Source organism: Euleptes europaea, chromosome 2 (genome assembly GCF_029931775.1).
Source record: "Euleptes europaea isolate rEulEur1 chromosome 2, rEulEur1.hap1, whole genome shotgun sequence".
In the NCBI taxonomy this organism is placed as follows: domain Eukaryota; kingdom Metazoa; phylum Chordata; class Lepidosauria; order Squamata; family Sphaerodactylidae; genus Euleptes; species Euleptes europaea.
In genome coordinates, this window is record NC_079313.1 from 135,028,559 (window position 1) to 135,049,617 (window position 21,059).

A 21,059-nucleotide genomic window follows, 5' to 3' on the forward strand; every position below is an offset into this window, starting at 1 on the left:
TCTTTCCAAACTTTCTCAGCCCCACCTACCTCACAGGGTGTCTGTTGTGGGGAGGGGAAGAGAAGGTGATTGTAAGCCGGTTTGAGTCTCCCTTAAGTGGTAGAGAAAGTCGGCATATAAAAACCAACTCTTCTTCAGATTGTGAGCAGAGGGGGCAGCTGCCTCGGCTGGCTTGTGGGCCAGATAGAGCACTCAAGGGGCCGGATCCGGCCTGCGGGCCTTATGTTTTGACACCCCAGTTCTATGGTTTGTTGATCTGTGCTAGCACTCCACATAACATGGCAACGTTTTCTCTTCTTCCTCCTCAGAGCGTGTAGTAGTGGTGGCACAAATATCCATAAATGAATAATAGAAAAGAAGACATGGAGATTGCCTCCCACTATCGTCACCTTCTTGAAGAGCTCAACGAACAAAGGCAGCATGGTATCCTTTGTGACGTGTGCATTATAGTGGAGGGGAAAATCTTCAAGGCCCACAAAAACGTCCTCCTCGGGAGCAGCCGCTACTTCAAGACACTGTACTGCCAGGTGCAGAAGACGTCTGACCAAGCCACCGTCACTCACTTAGACATTGTAACGGCGCAGGGCTTCAAAGCGATCATCGACTTCATGTACTCTGCGCACCTCGCGTTGACCAGCCGGAACGTTATCGAGGTGATGTCTGCCGCTAGCTATCTCCAGATGACTGACATCGTGCAAGCCTGTCACAACTTCATAAAGGCTGCTCTTGACATAAGCATAAAGTCCGACGCATCGGACGATCTTATCGACTATGAGCTCGGGGCTGCTTCCAGCAGCAGTGCGGATGCTTTGATTTCGGCAGTGGTCGCCGGTAGGAGCATATCTCCCTGGCTGGCCAGGCGGACGAGTCCCGCCAACTCCTCCGGTGACTCGGCCATCGCCAGCTGTCACGAAGGAGGAAGCTCGTACGGGAAAGAGGATCAAGAACCCAAAGCAGATAACCACGATGATATTTCGTCCCAGTCTCTTTGGCCCAGCGATCTCAGCTACGGCTCCTTGCGTATCAAAGAAGAGCAGGTCTCTCCATCTCATTATGGAGGGAACGAGTCTGCCAAAGACGGTGCAATACAGAATTCTTTCTCCGAACAAGGTGGAGCAGATGGTTGGCAGCCTACGGGGCGCAGGAAGAATAGGAAAAATAAAGATACTGTGCGTCATATTACACCACAGCTGGGGAGTGATGACAGGACAAGTTCTCCAGTGCCGTCTTTCCTTTCTGCCTCAGGGTGGCCATTCAATAGTCGAGAAGCAAGTAAGAATTTTACTTTTCATGTCTATATCAGGGGTCCCCAATGTGGTGCTCATGGACGCCATAGCGCCCACCATTTCCTTTCCTGGTGCCCACCAAGTGTTTTTAGAACGTGGGAGAAGCCAGGTGGGGTATTTGCCAAGCAAGGCTTCTGATTGGCCATTGGAAACTTGATTCCCTGTGCAGATCTTTAAAAACGTTGCTTTGGCGGCAGCAGCCACCACTGCAGAAGGATCTTCACTGGGTGACTGAAGGTAAGCTGCGGCAGCCATTTTGTTGCTGGCTCCCCCTTCCTGCAGTAGACATTTGTGGCAGCCATTTTATGGCTGCACCCACTACCCTTTGTCAAAATTCCAAAGGTGCCCACAGGCTCAAAAAAGTTGGGGACCCCTACTCTCTCTATGTATTTTTTTTTTTTACAATGTGAATATAGAATTATCTGTGCTGGATACCATCAGCTTTTTTAAAACGCTCATCTTGTTGGTTGAGCATGTATATAGTAGGAAGAAGAAGAGTTAGTTTTTACATGCTGACTTTCTCTGCCACTTAAGAGAGAATCAAACCGGCTTACAATCACCTTCCCAGCCCCTTCCCACAACAGGCACCCTGTGAGGTAGGTGAGGATGAGAGAGAGTGACTAGCCCAAAGTCACCCAGTTGGCCTTGTGTGTAGGAGTGGGGAAACCAACCCGGTTCTCCAGATCAGACTCCACCGCTCCAAACCACCGCTCTTAACCACTACACCACGCTGGAACTAGAGGAACTAGAGCCGTCCCTCAACCTAGCTCATTCCAGTTTTTTTTTCTCACCCATGCTATGCTTCTCATTTTCCTCCAGCCGAGGTCTCACCTTGCCTGAAAATGATTGTTAAGGTGAGACACCTTAGCCACCCTCATACACTCTAAGCAAAGCATCTTGCCTCGACTATAGCATTGTCAGTAGATCTTCATCATACACTGGTCAACAAGGGGACAGATGCACTGTGACATGCACAGAGACACTTTGCCTGGGATGGGGTCTGTTTCTAAATGGTGCTCTTAAATAACTGGCATTCAGCGAAGTTATAGAGCCCTTCCCTGCCAAATTTCTACTATCACGCCTGTCCCGTTCACATGTGCCTTTGTGTCACAAAATAACTTGAAGTGTCTAGAATACCGCTGATCGAGAAGGAATTTTTACTGATGCCAGGACATTACTGGTTTACAGGCTATTGCGTATTATTCCTGAAACTAAATAATTTATCAAACTAGTCTTGATTCTGGGAGAATTTAGAATACTTACTTGCATCTTATTCAGATTGCTACAGGGAATAAAGGTCAACAGGTACCTGGTAATAGTTTTGTAATCTTGTATTTGTTCCCTTATCTACTAGCACACACCGTGTAAATCCTGTGGTTCCGTTTTGAGGCAGACCACACACACAAAAAAAACACAGGGTGTTGCAATATACCTAGAAGGGGTCTGGCCTTGCTTATGTGATTCTTTGTCCCTCCCCTTGTATATGATGAGAATGTTAGTGATTTCCTGACAGGTAAACTGTAGCTGGTGTTTTCCCTGTGACCTAGGTTTTCAAGTGAGAAATAGTTTGATGATTGGAATCCAGATTAGGGCAAGGGCAAACAACGTTCACCTTTTTCATTATCATGTTGCACACAAGGGGAGGAAGAAGAAGGAATTACGTGAATGAAGGTCAAATTGCACACTACTTTTTTGATGAGTTGGATCTAGGGATGCCAGCCTCCAGGTGGGACCTGGGGATCCCATGGAATTATAGCTCATCTCCAGGCAACAGATCAGTTTCTCAGGAGAAATGGATGCTTCGGAGGGTGGACGCTATGGCATTGTACCCCACTGAGGTCCCTGTCCTCCCCAGGCTCTATCCCCACATCTCCAGGAGTTTTCCAACCTGAATCTGGCAACCCTACCCCTCCCCATTCTTTACCGGTAGCCGGGGGGGGGGGTACCTAGCAACCAGTGTTGGATCTGGGCTCCTTGGATCCAGTTCGCTTTACCCGCAGTCACACAGCAGCTGTGGGGAACATTGTTTTAAAAGTCCTTGGGGTCTGATTTGGCTTGTGGAGAAGGAGGGGCTCTTTCTGCTCTTGCCCTTCCAAACCTGACGTGTTAAACATATGGAGTAGTTTGGCTCTGTGTCTTGAGTTTCTTTTAGGTTCATTGGTGTAGTGTGGCTTATTGTGACTTAGTCTGAACCAAAGCATTGACTCTGAGGTGTGTTTTTAAAACCCATAAGAACTCTGAATTTTTTAAAATAAAAGTTTGTAAAAACAGACATGTTGTGCGCACCAAGCATAGCCGTTTTAATGTATACGTTAAATATTTCAGTGTGTATGTGTTTTATTTTATTTTTCTTAGTTTCAGCTTTGCCCTTTATTGCCTAGCATACTTTTTCCCAGATAGTGAACATAGCTTTTAGGTGGGTAACTGTGGTCTGTTTGACTCGCTGTCACCCCTCTGACGACTTCGGGTCTTTGTGTTGATTATGCATGCCATTTCTGGCTGTCAGAGGTCACCTCGCTCTCCCCCTGCGTTTCCCTGAGTTTTGGCCATGTTTTCAAATTTGAGATAAAACAGGTCTCTGAAAACACGACCAAAACAGGGAAATGCAGGGGGAAAGCAAGGCAACCTCTGACGGTGGAAACCGGCAAGCATAATCAACACAAAGACCTGAAGTCGTCGGAGGGGTGACTGCGAGTGAAACAGCCATGCATAAAAGACCTGTGGAGAGCCAGCATGGTGTAGTGGATAAAAGCGATGGCTTGGAGTGGTGGAGTCTGATCTGGAGAACTGGGTTTGTTTCCCCACTCCATCGCATGAAGCCAGCTGGGTGACCTTGGACTAGTCACGCTCTCTCAGCCTCACCTACCTCACAGGGTGTCTGTTGTGGGGAGGGGGAAGGGAAGGCAATTGTAAGCCAGTTTGATTCTTCCTTAAGTGGCAGAGAAAGTCAGCATATAAAAACCAACTCTTCTTCTCTTTCTCCTCCTCCTCCTCCTCCTCCTTCTCCTCCATGTAGTAGAAGAGCAAGATTTGAGTCCAATAGCACCTTAAAGTTTTCCAGATAATGAAAGATGTAATAGACTGGCTCTATTAAATAGCATCAGAGGTCGCTTACTGAAATGTTACTTTCCAATTTGAACAGCCGGACGCAACCCTTTTGTAGCTGTTGTGGGTTTCACACTCTCAGCGTTGGACAACTTGGTGGTGGTGGTTGTTTTTTTTTTTAATTATGAATAACTAGGCCCTTCAGACGCTTAATGAAAACAGGACCCAGGCTGGACGATGTAATTTTGAAAGCACATGCAGGTTTTACCGTGAACACACCGTGCCCTCTGCTAATAGCTGTTATGTGTATAATTCCATTATAATAACATTTCAGACACTCTTACTCTGAATTTATTACTTTAATTATGATGCAAGGTTTTTTTTTTTTAAAGCACCCTCATCCTTCCATTACAGAAAATATCCTAGATGTTGCTCCAGTTTGCTTTACAAATATTATCAGGGGAGGGCTTTTAGATTTTCCATTCTTACCAAGGAGAAGCATCCCACAAGGTTTATTTTAACTGCATCAATTGAAAGGGGGCTATTCTTTGCTATTGTTGCTGTGAAGTTATTTCGTGGGATTGCTTCTCCACAAAACTCTGCTCTGTATTAACATGAACTGCTGTTCCATTCTTGCTGCTTCAATAGCACAGGATGTGGGTAAAGAGCATATCATGGCTCTTTTGGAATGACTTCTACCTTAGAGACTTATTCATAGCGCAAGGGGAGAGGGTCTCACCATGATACCCCTTGGTATCTGGAGTCCCTCAGTACAGAATAATAAAGTACAGTGGAATTCCTGGCGATCAATGGGGCTGAAGAATTAGTAGATGAACACATGAAGCTGCCTTATACTGAATCAGACCCTTGGTCCATCAAAGTCAGTATTGTCTACTCAGACCGGCAACAGCTCTCCAGGGTCTCAGGCAGAGGTCTTTCACATCACCTACTTGCCTAGTCCCTTTTAACTGGAGATGCCGGGGATTGAATCTGGGACCTTCTGCATGCCAAGCAGATGCTCTACCACTGAGCCACAGCCCCTCCCTCACAGCAATCTGCTTTATTTAACATACTTTGTCTGTACCGCCTTTCCCCCCAAGCTTGGTTTACAGTATACAGCAACAGGCAGGCGACAAACTGCCATAGATAAAACGGCTTTAAACGTCAGACCCCATTTACACATCAGCATAAAATGACCAATACACAATAACAAAATAACAAAAATTAACAGACTGTTGTTGGAGATAATTTCAGAGGGTAGCTGTGTTGGTCTGCACTAGAACAGCTAGATTAAAGTCCAATAGCATCTTAGAACAAGATTTTGGGGTGTGAGCTTTTGAGAGTCAAAGCACCCTTTGTCAGATACAAATGAGAAAGAAGATCTATCAGCCCCTTATGGCCTGGATATAAAGGCTGATAGATCTTCATTTTTCTTTGTATCTGACAAAGGGAGCTTTGACTCTTGAAAGCACATACCCTGAAAATCTTGTTGGTCTCTAAGGTGCTACTGGGCTGGAATCGAGCAAAAAGGAGAGGAGATTATCTTCCTCGCTTCATTGGTAGCTTGTTCCAGAGCACTGGGGGAATCTCCAGAAAGGCAGTGGAACGGGCTGCCACGTTTAAGCCCCTCTATAGAAAGGAGAAGGTTGGTTTTTATATGCCAACTTTCTCTATCACTTAAGGGAGACTCAAACCGGCTTACAATCACCTTCCCTTCCCCTCCCCACAACAGACACCCTGTGAGGTAGGTGGGGCTGAGAGAATGTGACTTGCCCAAAGTCACCCAGCTTGCTTCATGTGGAGGAGTGGGGAATCAAACCCGGCTCTCCAGATCAGAATCCACCGCTCCAAACCACCGCTCTTAACCTCTACACTATGCTGGGACAGTGAAGTAAGCTGGTGCGCAGGTTCCTGCAGGGAGAGACCGGTCCGTGGCTAAGTGTTAGTGTTAGATGGTGGGAAAGGGCTGCTTCCCCAAAGTGGTCTATCAGTAAGCTGCGCTTCCAGTATGCTCTCTGGATTGGAGCGGTTAAAGTGCTTAGGGCTGTTTAGCTTGGAAAGGAGGCGGTTAAGGAGAGACATGATAGAGGGTCTATAAAGTGGCCAGAGTGGAGATAGTGGACAGGGAGAAGCTTTTCTCCCTCTCTTGTAATACCAGAACGCTGATGTTCATCTGCTGAAGCTTGAGGGTGAGAGATTCAAAACAGATACAAGGAAGTATTTCTTCACACAACGCATAGTTAAATTGAGGAACTCCCTACCCCAGGATGTGGTGATGGCTGCCAACTTGGAAGCTTTAAGAGGGGAGTGCACATGCTCGTGGAAGAGAGGGCTATCCATGGCCTGGTGGAAATGGCAAAACTTACAGCTACTCTAAATCAAAAAGACAATGTTCAATTTATGGGGGAATGGGAGGCTTGGATGAAATATTGTGAATACGAATTAGGACTGGGGAAAATGGAAGAGTACCTTTTAATCTGATCTAGATGACATTGCTAACATTAAGAAGTGTAATCAATTATATTAATAGCATATTGTGATTGAAACTTAATTGAGATATAAGAATAATTAAGATCAGACCATATCACGATGGGATAGAATACTTTATTAAGAGGCGGACGGAGGTGATGGGGAAGTCAGTAAATTTTCCTTTATTTTTTATTTTTATTTAGCACTTAAATAACTATAACAACATTACTTATGATTTAGTTTTTTATATTACTTTTATTGTTTGTTAATATGGAAAATTTATATTATAAAAACCAATAAAATTTTCAAAAAAAAAAGAGGGCTATCCATGGCTACTAGTCAAAATGAATACTAGTCATGATGCATACCTATTCTCTCCAGGATCAGAGGAGCATGCCTGTTATATTAGGTGCTGAGGAACACAGGCAGGAGAATGCTGCTGCAGTCATCTTGTTTGTGGGATTCCTAGAGGCACCTGGTTGGCCATTGTGTGAACAGACTGCTAGACTTGATGGGCCTTCATCTGATCCAGCATGGCTTTTCTTATGTCAGTTGCAACCTGGCCTAACCTCCAGGTGAATGGATATCTATCGGCAGGAGATCTCCAGCCACCACCTGGAGGTTGGCATTCCTACTTGTGCAGTCCAAAGTCCACTGGGATTTTAGGGAACCTTCCCCCAGCTCCTCTGTATGTGCATCTGTTGGAGAGGGGGAGGTCGAAACCATCCAGAAATAAAAGCTTGGCTACAGAGCCAAGCCTAGATTTGTAGACCTCTTGTATATATAGCAAAGAGAACATGTGGATGTCGCTTGATTTCAAAACATACTCATGCTTTCCCAGCATGTAAGCCAGGAAGTAAGATAAAACTGCAAAAGTTCACTTTGAAGAAAAACAGTTTAGACAAGTAATTGTTGAACTCTGAAGTATCGTAGTTCCCTGTCTTCATATGATGTAGGTGGGAATACACTGGTTAAAGTGGTAACTGTGCATCCATGTGTGATAGCAACAGCACAACTTAAAGTGTTAGACTGTGAATGTTTGGATCAGGAGGCAAGGAGGCCTGAAAAAGAGTGTGTTCTTTTTACGGTCTCCGTAATAAATTTTATTTATTTCATTCATAAAGGATAGCCCAGGATAGCCTGATCTTGTCAGATCACAGAAGCTAAGAAGGGTCGACCCTGGCAAGTATTTGGATGAGAGACCAAGGTCCTGACAAGGTATCGACCCTGACGAGGAAGGGACCACAGGGGTCATCTAGTCCAACCCCCCACACTATGCAGGAAATTCACAACTACCTCCCCCCCCACACATCCCCAGTGACCCCTACTCCATGCCTAGGAGATGGCCAAGATGCCTTTCCTCGCATGATCTGCCTAAGGTCATAGAATCAGCATTGCTGACAGATGGCCATCTAGCCTCTGCTTAAATACCTCCAGGGAAGGAGCGCTTACTACCTCCTGAGGAAGCCTGTCCTACTGAGCAACTGCTCTAACCGTTAGAAACTTCTTCCTAAAGTCTAGGCCAGGGATGGGGAACCTCAGGCCCGGGGGCTGTATGCGGCCCCCGAGGACATTTTTTGTGGCCCTCGGGAGCTTCGGGGCCCCGCCGCAGAGGCGCAGCATAGGGCAGCCCTCCCTGAGGGTGTTCCTGGGGCCACGGCTTGCAGGGGTGCTGTGGTGCCCTTTGGACGTCCTCTCACCGACTGACGGCTGTTGGCCGGCGAGCGGAGGGGGAGGGACACTTCCCCCAAGGTTGCCCCCTATAGCCGCAGCGTGCAGGAACGCCGGGGCATACTGTAAACCCCTCTTGCTGCCTGTCGGCTGTTGAGCAGCAAGGGGTGGGGGAAGAGGCCCACGGCTCCCAGCGGCAGAACATAACGCAGGAGCCGATCACACTGCAGGGGGCCTTTTGTGGACTCTGGGGCAGGGAGGGCATGGAGCCTGGGGCCAGGTCACGTGGGGCCAGCGGGGGGGTGTGTGTGGGGGGGAAGGCTTTTCTTTCTCCCTCTCTTTCTGTCTCTTTCTTTGTCTTCTCCCCCTCTTTCCGTTTCTTTCTCCCTCTCTCCCTTTTCCTCTTTCTCTGTCTTCCTTCCTCCCTCCCTTGCTGCTCAACCACGGGCTGCGCCTCCCTGGCGCCTCGTTTGCTCGGGCCCACCGCTGGCTACCCTCCCGCGGGGGTGGGGAGGACCGGGGGAGCCCTCCAGGCCTTCTCTGTGTGGCCTCCCCTGGGGTTGCCAACCTCCAGGTGGTGGCCGGAGACCTGGCAACCCTAGCCTCTTCCCCCCACCACCAGGAGATCTACAACTGGTGTGGCCCCCGAATGATGTTATAAACATGCAAATGGCCCTTGGCAGGAAAAAGGTTCCCCACCCCTGGTCTAGGCAGAAACTATTTTGACTTAATTTCAACCCCTTGGTTCTGGTCTGACCTTCTGGGGCAAGCAACAGAAAACAGCACCATCATCTATATGACAGCCCTTCAAGTGCTTGAAGATGGTTATCATATCCCCTCTCAGTCTTCTCCTCTTCAGGCTAAACATACCCAGCTCTTTCAGCCTTTCCTCATAGAGCTTGGTCTCCAGACCCCTCACCATCTTTGTTGCCCTCCGCTGGACACATTCTAGCTTGTCTTCATCCTTCTTAAATTGCGGTGCCCAAAACTGAACAATGTATCTGAATTCTGAAGAAGTGAGCTGTGGCTCACAAAGTCTCATATCCTACCAGAAATTTTGTTGGTCTTTAAGGTGCTACTGGACACTTGTTCTTTTCTGCTGCTAAAAATAGACTAACACATCTACCCATCATGATCTAAGGTCCTGGTGGGTAGGCAGGCAATGGCAAACCACCTCTAAAAACCCCATCAGGTGTCACCATACGTCAGATGTGACTTGACAGCAATAAATAAATAAATAAAAATTGATGGGGCCCATACAGTATGTTGCTTAATAGGGTCAAAGTTTTCATAAAGATAGGTTGGCATCAAATCAAGGATTTAACTGGCTTGTTTTTCACCTCCTTTTCAGGTTGCTTTTCAGCTTTAACAAAGATGTGAAACTACCTTTTTTGCATGATTGGCTTGCATGAAAGTAAGGATTTGGAATTGCTGGAATAAGGGCATTTATTAGTGTATTTTTCTCCTCTGGTCGTTCAGTTTTGTTAGGAATATCGTTTTATAGGATTAAGTGAAGACTGAATCTCTGGGCTGTAGGATTTGGTGGTATTAAAGTTTGGCCTCTTAGAGGTCAATTACCTTCACAAGAACTGGAACAGTTACAAAACAGATGTACGATGTGTTAAAAGTTTCTACTTTGGGGGCGCAAGTGCCTTCTCTGTTTCTTTGAATGCTGAATTGTTTTCTGGCTAAACAGCATCCAGAAAATGCTGGCAAAACACGCAGGGAGAGCAAAGCGACCTCTGACGATCGGGAAATGCATGCATGATCAAAACAAAGCCCCGAAGCAGTTTCAGGGGGATGACCGCCAGGGAAAACAGCCTGAATAAAAGGCCTATACGTGCTTTCACACGTCCTGAATAATGCACTTTTAATCCACTTTCAATCCACTTTAAGGATTGTTTGCAAGTGGATTTTGCCATTTCACACAGTAAAATCCAGCCACCATGTGCATTGAAAGGTGATCGAAAGTGCATTATTTGGCATGTGCAAAAGCACCTATCGCTACAAACGCCTCTTGTTGCTTTTCCAGAGGCATCTTGTTACTGTACGGAATGGGACGGTGAGCTAAAGGGACCTCTGGTCTGATCCAGCAGGGTTCTTCTAACGTTCAGTACTTTACAGTCCGAATGAAAGCAAATATCTGTTTTTTTTTACCATCTGATTTACCTTGTAAGATTGCTGCATGATATCAAATTCTTCCTTGTCTCATTAGTGAACTCTTCCACAGGGTCTGTTGATTTTTGGCGGAGTTGTTCTGCATACTAATTACTTTTCCAATAATTCTACACGGTTCTGGCCAAGGGCATCTCCAGCTAATAATAAAATGTCTGTCTTGCCATTATATGTGCACTGGTGCTGATCTAGCAGCAGAAGAATGATACCCTGTCCCCCCATAATGGAATAGCTAGGGTCGGAACAGCCTTTCTACAAGGGCAGGTTACTTTGAAAAGGAAAGGAAAATTCTTAGCCTGCATTCCAGAATTTGTACAGGCCATCAAATAACTTCTGCAAGACCTGAGCAAGGCTGTTAACGATAGGACATTTTGGAGGACATTAATTCATAGGGTCACCATAAGTTGGAAGGGACTTGACTGCACTTAACACCCACATCAAATAACTTTATCTGGAAAAGATACCCCCATTACATTTTCTGAACAGTTTTGCTTTGTGTGTTAAGCTGTTTTAGTAAACTGAATTTTTTAATTTTTAAAATACATTTAATGGATGGGCTTTTGGAAACAGTTTCTGTATCTATGCTGTGGTTTTATTTATTTATTTTATTTACTCTACAGTCTTCCTTTCTCACTGGCCATTTATGCTTGGTAAGTAGCAGCGCATACCAGGCTGAATTGCCCCGCATATTTATTTGGTTTTTTCACGCTGAACCGTCATTCTGGAAGGGACTGTGAAGCCGACGCATACCTGCTTTGCATTACTTAAGAGCTCCTTTAACGCGACCTTTGGTGTTTGATCCGCCCCTGCCGCGAAGAATGTCCTGAAGGAACCATGCAAAATAACAGCAGTGTGTTAGCTATGCACATGCTAATGGGTATGCAAACAGGAACGAAGGAGCAGGCGAGTGGGAGGGGTGGAATTTCTCCTTTTGCGTTGGGACCGTGAAAAGGCATTTTTTAAAGTCACATTTAAAAAAACTTTGAGCGAGCATCAAAATTGACCCTGCATAAATGGCCACGGAGACAAAAGGCAGATTACACAGTATAAGTGCACTCAATAGGATGAAACTTCTAACAAACAATGTAAATAGGGCTAGGATTATTGCAACCTGAAGCAAAACATGAAGTGTTAGACATGGTAGGTTATTTGTAACTGAGGTTGCTTCTGCATGGAGACAGTTCTCTGTGTATCCCTTGGAGCAGTTTTCTTAATGCTTTCCTAGCCTCACCCCCTGTAGCCACCCCCCAGACTTTCTCCTTATAACTCCACAATGAAAAGAACTAGAGACTTTTAAAAAATTGTGGAAGCTGGGAACTAGTCGATCATGCCAATATTATAATAGAAACTCCCAATCTTTTTTTTAAAGTCAAAGCCTTATAGTTAGAAAGGAAAATGGTGCCAGTGTGGATGGAGCCTGCAGAGATGCACACCTGCTCATCCACATTATGTCCAAAGGTGTGTTGACTGATATTTCCAAAAAGATTGTACAAAGTCTGGTTTGGGAAGAATCACTGCAAAGCAGAAGGAAAACAGAAACAAGCTTAATAAAGGACAGTGCCATGGGGATGATCCCCAAAACAGGGCTTCTGGAAGTAAGGCAAGGTAAAGCAAAGCATCATGTCGAAACAGCCTGAATTGCTGTGTGGATTTTTAACTTTTTAACATGGCGTTCCCACAAATACCTTTTCCTTCCTACACATCTATGAAATGCTCATGTTTCATCTTCAGGCAACATACAGAGATTTGTGATTTATTCAAATATCTTTCTTATACTGGGCCTATTGAATACTGCTTGAGAACCTAATCTCTGCCTCTTGCTATTTTTGAGCTGACCCCGCTAAGACAATCCTAGACTGCAGTCACACATGTTCTGTAAATCACACACACGCGGTAAATTGTAAAGAATAGAAGAAGAGTTGGTTTTCTTATGCCGACTTTCTCTCCCACTTAAGGAAGAATCAAACTGGCTTACAATCACTCTCCCTCTCCCCACAACAGATACCTTGTTAGATAGGTGAGGCTGAGAGAATTCAGAGAGAACTGTGATTAGCCCAAGGGCATCCAGCTGGCTTCATGCGGAGGAGTGGGGAATCGAATCAAACCCAATTCTCCAGATCAGAGTCCACCGCTCCAAACCACTTCTCTTAACCACTACACCACGCTGGCTGCCAATTGCAAACCCCACTCTCTTGCATTGCTTTCAGGTTGTTTTGGAAGCAACTGCAACCACTACACCACAGTGACTCGTACACGCACACCAGCAGCAAGAGGAGGCTGAGACGCAGTTAAAGTGGCATATGCAAATTCAGCCTTAGTTGGTCGCTTCATTTCTCATTTCACTGGCCATATTGTTTTAGGCCAGGGGTGAGGAACTTTTTTCTGCCAAGGGCCATTTGGATATTTATAACATCATTCGTGGGCCATACAAAATTATCAACTTAAAAATTAGCTGACCAAGCCCCATGCAGACAGCTGCCCCAGATGACCCCCCCCCCGCATGGGCAAGCAGGCAGGCATCCAACTGGTGGAGCATTCGCCCATCTGATGGCACAGGATGGTCTGTTGCACCAGCTGGGCATAGCCGTCTGGCTGTACGCCGGAGTTGCTCCTGCTCTGCACGGTCAGGGCTGGATTCTACAGCTGGCTCCTGCTACCTCCGCCTGCAGGGATGCAATGAGGACACACTGGCTAAGAACTCCCCCCCCCCCACGTGCATGCATTCTGGCCCTGCTCCCTTTAATCTTTCCATAGTCGCCACTTCCGCCCCCAGCCCTCTTGTAGTACAGAGGGAATACGTTTCTCCATGGCCCAGGTGGGAAAGGGTTAACAGTTTCTTGGGAGGTCCTAGCAGCTCCATAGCTAACGACTCTTCTGCAAGGGGGGGGGGAGTTCCTTTTCTTGGCAAAACAAACTCACATCCACCTTGAATAGAGGCTATTCCTGTCTGCGGGAGGGGGCGGATCACCAGTCTTAGATCCTTCTGAGCTAGAGATCGGTCAGGGCCCACAAAGGGCCAGACCAAATGATTTTGCGGGCCTTAAACGGCCCCCGAGCCTGCCGTTCTCCACCCCTGTTTTAGGCTAACATTGAAAAGGAAAGCAATGCCCTCTGAATTTTAAAGGTTGTCACTCCTGTCAGGAAACTAACCTTACTTGCAAAGACCTAAGAAACTTTCTGGGTATATGCAGTGTAGGTGGAGTTTCATATGTCATACTGTTCCCATAGAATAGGAAATACAAAACTGGTGAATTTAGGGTTAGGGTTGTTACTGTTTATGCATAGTACGTAAACTTTCAGCCAAATTTTGTAACCAAAAATCTTCCATACACTTACGGGACAGAGATTGACTCAGTTAAATGCATCTTCCTGTTATCGATTTCAGATTGTGTAAAATTGCCGTTTATAAAATTTCTAACCATCTTATGCAATAGATTAATTTTTACAGAGTCTAGTTTCTATAATATCATTCTAGGATCTGTCTAAAGGTACTCTAAAGTGATTTGCAGCTCAATGTACGATCAGAATCAAATCCCACCCTATTAATCTTAATGCAGGTTTAAGCTACCAGGTGCTGACATGGTGTAGCAGTTAGGATGTTTGATTAGGACTTGGGACAATTGGGTTTGAAGCCCCATTCTGCCTGTAGAAGCTTGCTGGGTGACCTTGGGCCAGTCACAATCTCTCAGTCTAACCTACCTCACCAGGTATCTGTTGTGAGGATAGTGGGCAGGGTTGCCAACCGCCAGGTACTAGCTGGAGATCTCCTACTATTACAATTGATCTCCAGGCAATAGAGGTCAGTTCACCTGGAGAAAATGGCCACATCAGCAATTGGATTCTATAGCATTGAAGTCCCTCCCCTCCCCAAACCCCACCCACCTCAGGCTTCGCCCTAAAATCCTCCCACTGATGGTGAAGAGGGACCTGGAAACCCTAGTGGGGCCAGATGGGGCTTTTTGTCAGGCAAGGCTTTTGACTGGCCATTAAAGACCTGATTCGCGTTGAAGATTTTTTAAAATGTTGCTTTGACTGCCACCACAACATGAGAATCTTAACTGTGTGACTGAACATAAGCTGTGGCAGTCATTCTGTGGCCGGCTCTGCCTTCCGTGGCAGCCATTTGGCAGCTGTGCCCATCATTCTGTGCCAGAATTCCAAAGGTGCCCACGGGCTCAAAAAGGTTGGGGGATCCCTGTTTTAGACCTAGTAAAACGAATTGAGCTCTTCTAGGTAATTATACAGAATGCTTGGAGGACTGTAATGTTCGGGGTCTATCAAACACAGGTTAACTAAGGCAGTGAGTTTATGGCAATAATGGTGTTTTTGAGGTTCCTTTATTAAAGGGTTAGGTCAAGTTATTTTTAAAAAGTCCTAGGAAGTTAAATTGATTGCTTGAAACAGACTTCTTCCCGGCTACACCCTGGTTTTAAAATGGCTCCACCCGAACCCAGTTTATAACTACGTGTCTGTTTTTCCTTCCCCACCCTGCATTCCGTTTTCCCCAGGCTCCACCGCTATCTCCATCCCACAGAAACAGCCTTTCCTGCTGTAATCTGCTTAACTCTATACGTTGGAGCTCACTTCCCCCTCTATATTTTGAGTGTCCATCTCACTGGCTTTAATTACTTGCCAGAGCTGGAGATTATACTATTTTGTATGTTCCCTTTTGGGAAAAAAATAATGTTGGTATGTAAGTAAGTGAACTAAAGTGGACTTGATTAGGACATTTTCAATCAGAAAATTACAAAGTGTTTTAAAAGACTATCATGCTAGGAAAAGTTGAAGGCAGCAGTAAAAGAGGAAGACCCAACAAGAGATGGATTGACTCTATAAAGGAAGCCACAGCCCTCGATTTGCAAGACTTGAGCAAGGCTGTCAAAGATAGGACGTTTTGGAGGACATTGATTCATAGGGTCACCATAAGTCGGAAGTGACTTGATGACACTTCACACACACACATGTATTCTTATCTTTGGAATCTGACTCTTCCTCTTAATTAGAGGGCAGGATGTTAATGTCTTTTTTAAAAAAACTTTCTGCACGTTTAATTCCCATAATCACTGCAAGTTAATGCTATGTAAGACTCGATATTTGAACATTGTGAATGCTCTGTTTACCATTCTTTAGGCAAACGGAAGATTTATTTCATGCATCATCTCCTAGCTCTCAATTGTTTTTAGTATTCAGTATCAAACCCAATAAGGCAAGGGTGGGGAACCTTTTTCCTGCCAAGGGCCATTTGCACATTTATAACATCATTCGGGGGCCATACCAGGTGTAGATCTCCCGGTGGGTGGGGGAGAGGCTAGGGTTGCCAGGTCTCCGGCCACCACCTGGAGGTTGGCAACCCCAGGGAAGGCCACGCAGAGACGGCCTGGAGGGCTCCCCCGGTCCTCCCCCCCTTCCAGGCAAGAGGGCAGCTAGTGGTGGGCCCCGAGCAAGCGAGGCACCAGGGAGGCGCAGCCCGCGGTTGATCGACAAGGGAGGAAGGAAGGAAAACAGAGAAAGAGGAAAAGGAAGAGAGGGAGAAAGAAATGGAAAGAGGGGGAGAAAGAAAACGATGGAAGAAGACAGACAAAGAAAGAGACAGAGACACACACCCGCCGGCCCCACGCGACCTGGCCCCAGGCTCCATGCCCTCCCCGCCCCAGAGTCCAGAAAAGACCCCCTGAAGCCCAATCAGCTCCTGCACGCATGCTCTGTCGCCGGGAGCCGCAGGCCTCTTCCCCCGCCCTCTCACTGCTCAACAGCCAACAGGCAGCAAGAGGGGCTTACAGTGTGCCCCAGCGTTCCTGCACACTGCGGCTATAGGGGGCAACCTTGGGGGAAGCGTCCCTCCCCCTCCTCTCACTGACCAACATCCAGTCGGCGAGATGAGGTCCAAAGGGCGCCGCAGCACCCCTGCAAGCCGTGGCCCCAGGAACACCCTCAGGGAGGGCCACCCTATGCCGCGCCTCCGTGGTGGGGCCCTGGAGTTCCCGAGGGCCACAAAAAATGTCCCTGGGGGCCGCATATGGCCCCCGGGCCTGAGGTTCCCCATCCCTGCAATAAGACAATCTCCAGTTAAATGCAGGACCAAATAGATAAACCTGTTGGATAGACAGGTAGCGGTGGTGGCTAAGGGTGCTTTTTACCAGCTGCAGCCCTTCTTCTGGCCCTTCTTGGGCAAAAAAGAGATATTGCCATTGTGGTGCATGCCCTGACAACATCTTGATGAGACTACTGCAGTGTGAGGTAGGTGAGGCTGAGAGAGTTCTGAGAGAACTGTGACTGGCCCAAGGTCACCCAGCTGGTTTCATGTGGAGGAGTGGGGAATCGAACCCGGTTCTCCAGATTAGAGTCTGCCTCTTTTAACCACTACACCCCATAGGGAGTATCATGTGAAGACATGAGCGTTGACTCACAAAAGCTCTTATTGAAGCAAATATTGTTAGTCCTTAGGGTGCCGCTTCGTTTTTTGTTCTGTCTCCTTGACTGTCTTTGGGCCCGCACTGGGCATAGAGGACTGACACCCCACTGATCCTGCCCTGGTCGAAATGGCTGGGGCTTTGGCCACCAAATGGAGTCCAGCCCATAGGAGGTATCACACAACGTATATGACTAAAATAAGTAATTTAATCTGCTAATGGTACTCTTCATTCCTCTGCTGATGGCTCACAGAAGTTCATGCCACAGTACGTTTGCTCATCTTAAGAAGAAGAATTGGTTTTTATACCCCGCTTTTCTCCGATGAAAGGAGTCTCAAAGCAGTTTACAATCACTTTCCCTTCCCTCCCACAACAGGCACTTTGTGAGGCAGGTGAGGCTGAGAGAATTCGGAGAAAACTGTGACTGGCCCAAAGTCACCCTGCAGGCTTCATGTGGAGGAGTGGAGAAACCAGCCCGGTTCACCAGAGTAGAATCCACTGCTCTTAACCGTGACACCATGATGGCTGCCACACTTTGTTTAACCACTAGGACGGTGTACCTTTTTGGGGGGTGGGGCGCCAAGTCACATCTGATTTATGGCAACCCCTGGTGAGGTTTTCAAGGCAAAAGATGTTCAGAAGTGCTAGGGCACCCTTGTTTCATTACCGGGCCAGCACAAAAGAGACTTCCTGTGATCTTAGTAGCTTTTGAGTGACGCATTTCCTTAAACTGCAACCCCCAGAATAATAAAATCTATATTTTGTCTCTTGGATATGGTTTGATTTCCTTGCATTCAATTCTTTCAGCCTTCAAACATTAAGGTATTTTTGTAATTGTGACCTGAGCCACTTGAATTGAGTTCGGCCTTCTTTGAACTCCGGGATTGGCCTTGAGGAGTCCAGAATGAAAAGGTCACATGCCCCTTGTGAATCGCCATCCGTTGGCCTTGCATTTAGCTGGAAAGAATTGGTTAATTGGGGGCACTTTTGTACTCCAGTGGGCATGTCCATTTCTTTCACTGACAGAGAGGTTTGCTGTCTGAAAGCTGGGAATCATAAAGTGTTAGAGTAAACGTGTATCCATATTTCTTGTGTGTTCCTTCAAGGTGCAGTGGTTTGGAGCGGTGAGCTCTGATCTGGAGAACCGGGTTCGATTCCCCACTCCTCCACACGAGCAGCGGATGCTAATCTAGTGAACTGGATTTGTTTCCCCACTCCTCCACATGAAGCCTGCTGGGTGACCTTGGGCTAGTCACAGCTCTCATAGAGCTCTCTCAGCCCCATCTACCTCACAAGGTGCCTGTTGTGGGGAGGGGAAGGGAAGGTGATGGTAAGCCGGTTTGAGTCTCCCTTAAGTGGTAGAGAAAGCTGGCTTATAAAAACCCACTCTTCTTCTTCTGGAAAGGCCCGGCTGGCAGTGGTTTTCACTAATCACCCTGTGGGGGAGGGGACGTCCAGTATGGCTCTCTGCCGTAATGTTGCAGAGAGCCATATTGGACTTCCAGTGCCAGAGAGAAACCTCTTGTAAATAAGTGTATTCTTTCTCTATATTGTCACATTAATTTGCTTTAATTTGGTAGTAAGCACAAATACAATTTTCCAAGTGGTCCATTTTTAAAAATGGAACCTCATTTTAAGGCCATTAAGTCTGAGCTTCCTGTTAATAACTGCCCAGAACTCCTCACTGAAGCAGATGGAGGAGGGTTTTCAATTCATATTCCTGCCATGTCTCAGATGCAGCTCCCACAATTTAATTAAGTTTTTCATTTATCCATGTCAACTTCTGTCAGCATTGTATCATAGTTCATGGGCTTGCCCTTCTGCATACTGCGGCGTTCAATTTAATCTCGGCCAGTACTGTTCTTGGTTCATCAGCTCCGAGATGTGGGTGTGGAAGAAGAATGCTGACGCAGGGTAACAAGAATCCCTGAAAACAATTTAGCTGTCTGGCAATTGTACTACCCCACTCACCAGCCCTTGGGATTTCGTCAAGAGGGTTAGCCAGCATGTCAGGGTGATTTGCTAGATGTTATGTGCTGGGACTCTCCCCAAAAACTTTTTTCATGAAGTCCTTCACCAAAGGTTGTTGAGAAACGTTATAATTATGGGATAAGAGGTCAGCCCTTTCATGGGTTAAACAGTAAAAAAGAGCAAGAGTCCAGTAGCACCTTAAAGACTAACAAAAGTTTGGGCAGGGTATGAGCTTTTGTGAGGCACAGCTCTCTTCTTCAGATCAGTTTATCTGTGACTCACAAAAGCTCATACCCTGCCAGAGGCTAGATGGCCATCTGTCAGCAATGCTGATTCTCTGACCTTAGGCAGATCATGAGAGGGAGGGCATCTTGGCCATCTTCTGGGCATGGAGTGGGGGGTCACTTGGGGTGTTGGGGGGAGGTAGTTGTGGATTTCCTTCAATGGCAGGGGGTTGGACTAGATGACCCTGGTGGTCCCTTCCATCTCTGTGATTTTATGATTTATTCCTCTCCTAATAATCCGTAGTATAGAACTTGTTCCACCTCTTAACGTGCCCTCCCTCTCATTATCTGCCTAAGTTCACAGAATCATCTTTGCTGTCAGACAGCCATCTAACCTCTGCTTAAAAACCTCCAAAGGAGAGCCCACCACCTCCCGAGGAAGCCTGCTCCACTGAGGAACCGCTCTAGCTGTCAGAAAGTTCTTCTTAATGTTTAGCCGAAAACCTGCTAAGGACAAGGGAACGGCAGCCGGGTTGTTCATAAATACAGCTGCAAGGAATTCTGCAAAAAAAAAGCTGTTTCTGAAGATGTACTTCTGTATTCAGTGCGACTGCCTTGCTGCACCTGGTCCATCCTTTTTTAAGTCCCAAAATGTTAGCCGTTTACGATAATAGAGGGGTTATCTGTTACATCTTCCAGAAACGTATGACTCGGTCATCATGGCCCTCTAAGTTAATTAATTTCATTTCAGGGACTGAATAAAGAGGCACCAGCTTGTTCCTGAAATGCATCTAAATATGATTTCAGCTTGTAACACTGTTTAGCCAACCATAGCTAGAGCATTATATAGACAGTGGGTCTATGAAAATATTTTTTTAAATGCTGTGCAGAATTTTTAAAAGATGCCCGTGCAGCATTTGCCACTCTTCTACGTAATGCTGTATGTCAGACGGCAGTATAAATGCATTGTATTTGTTCTTGAATTGGTTGCAGGAGAAATTTGGAAATTGTACTGAGCCAGTAGCGTGAAAGGAATCCACATTTGATACGAGCTCTGGAAACTGCCCCTTGGTGTTCCAGTTCTGCTAACTTGGCACATGGAATTATTAACAGGCCACTGATCTATAGCGCTAAAGTGTTGGAGAGTGTGTGCATTTCCTCATGATTGTGAAAGCATACTAAATTTGTATTTGCACCGTTTCTCCATCTCATGGTTACTTTAGTCCTGCACACAGAGAACCAGCGTGGTGTAGTGGTTAAAAGCAGCGGACTCTAATCTACAGAACTGGGTTCGATTCCCCACTCCTCTGCGTGAAGCCAGCTGGGTGAATTTGGGCCAGTCACAGTTCTCTCTGCTCTCAGCCTCACCTACCTCACAAAGTGTCTGTTGTGGGAAGAGGAAGGGATTGTGATTGTAAACCGCTTTTGGGACTCCATAAAAGGTAGAGAAAATCAGCATATAAAAACAAGCTCTTCTTATCATACAGAACATACAAGGAGGTTGATGGAAGTCATTGATTAATCCTCCTTTTTTTGTCGCCTTCATATGGTCTCCGGAAACCTGTTGCACTGAAAGTTTGACAAGAGCTCAAGGGATCCATGTAACTAGGGAGGGGCTGTGGCTCAGTGGTAGAGCCTCTGCTTGGCATGCAGAAGGTCCCTGGTTCAATCCCCGGCATCTCCAGTTCAAGGGACCAGGCAAGTAGGTGACGTGAAAGACCTCAGCCTGAGACCCTGGAGAGCCGCTGCCGGTCTGAGTAGACAATACTGACTTCGATGGACCAAGGGTCTGATTCAGTATAAGGCAG

The 21,059-nt window shown here is 46.5% G+C and overlaps 1 protein-coding gene across 1 annotated transcript in view; it reads left to right on the forward strand.

The window, feature by feature from the left end:
* ZBTB46 (zinc finger and BTB domain containing 46) overlaps positions 1–21,059 on the forward strand; it is a 52,078-nt gene that overhangs the window by 17,170 nt on the left and 13,849 nt on the right. The window contains exon 2 of the mRNA XM_056845295.1: positions 309–1,272. Coding sequence (XP_056701273.1) covers positions 342–1,272 — 931 coding nt within the window. The 5' untranslated portion in view covers positions 309–341. The remainder of the gene's footprint in view (positions 1–308; positions 1,273–21,059) is intronic.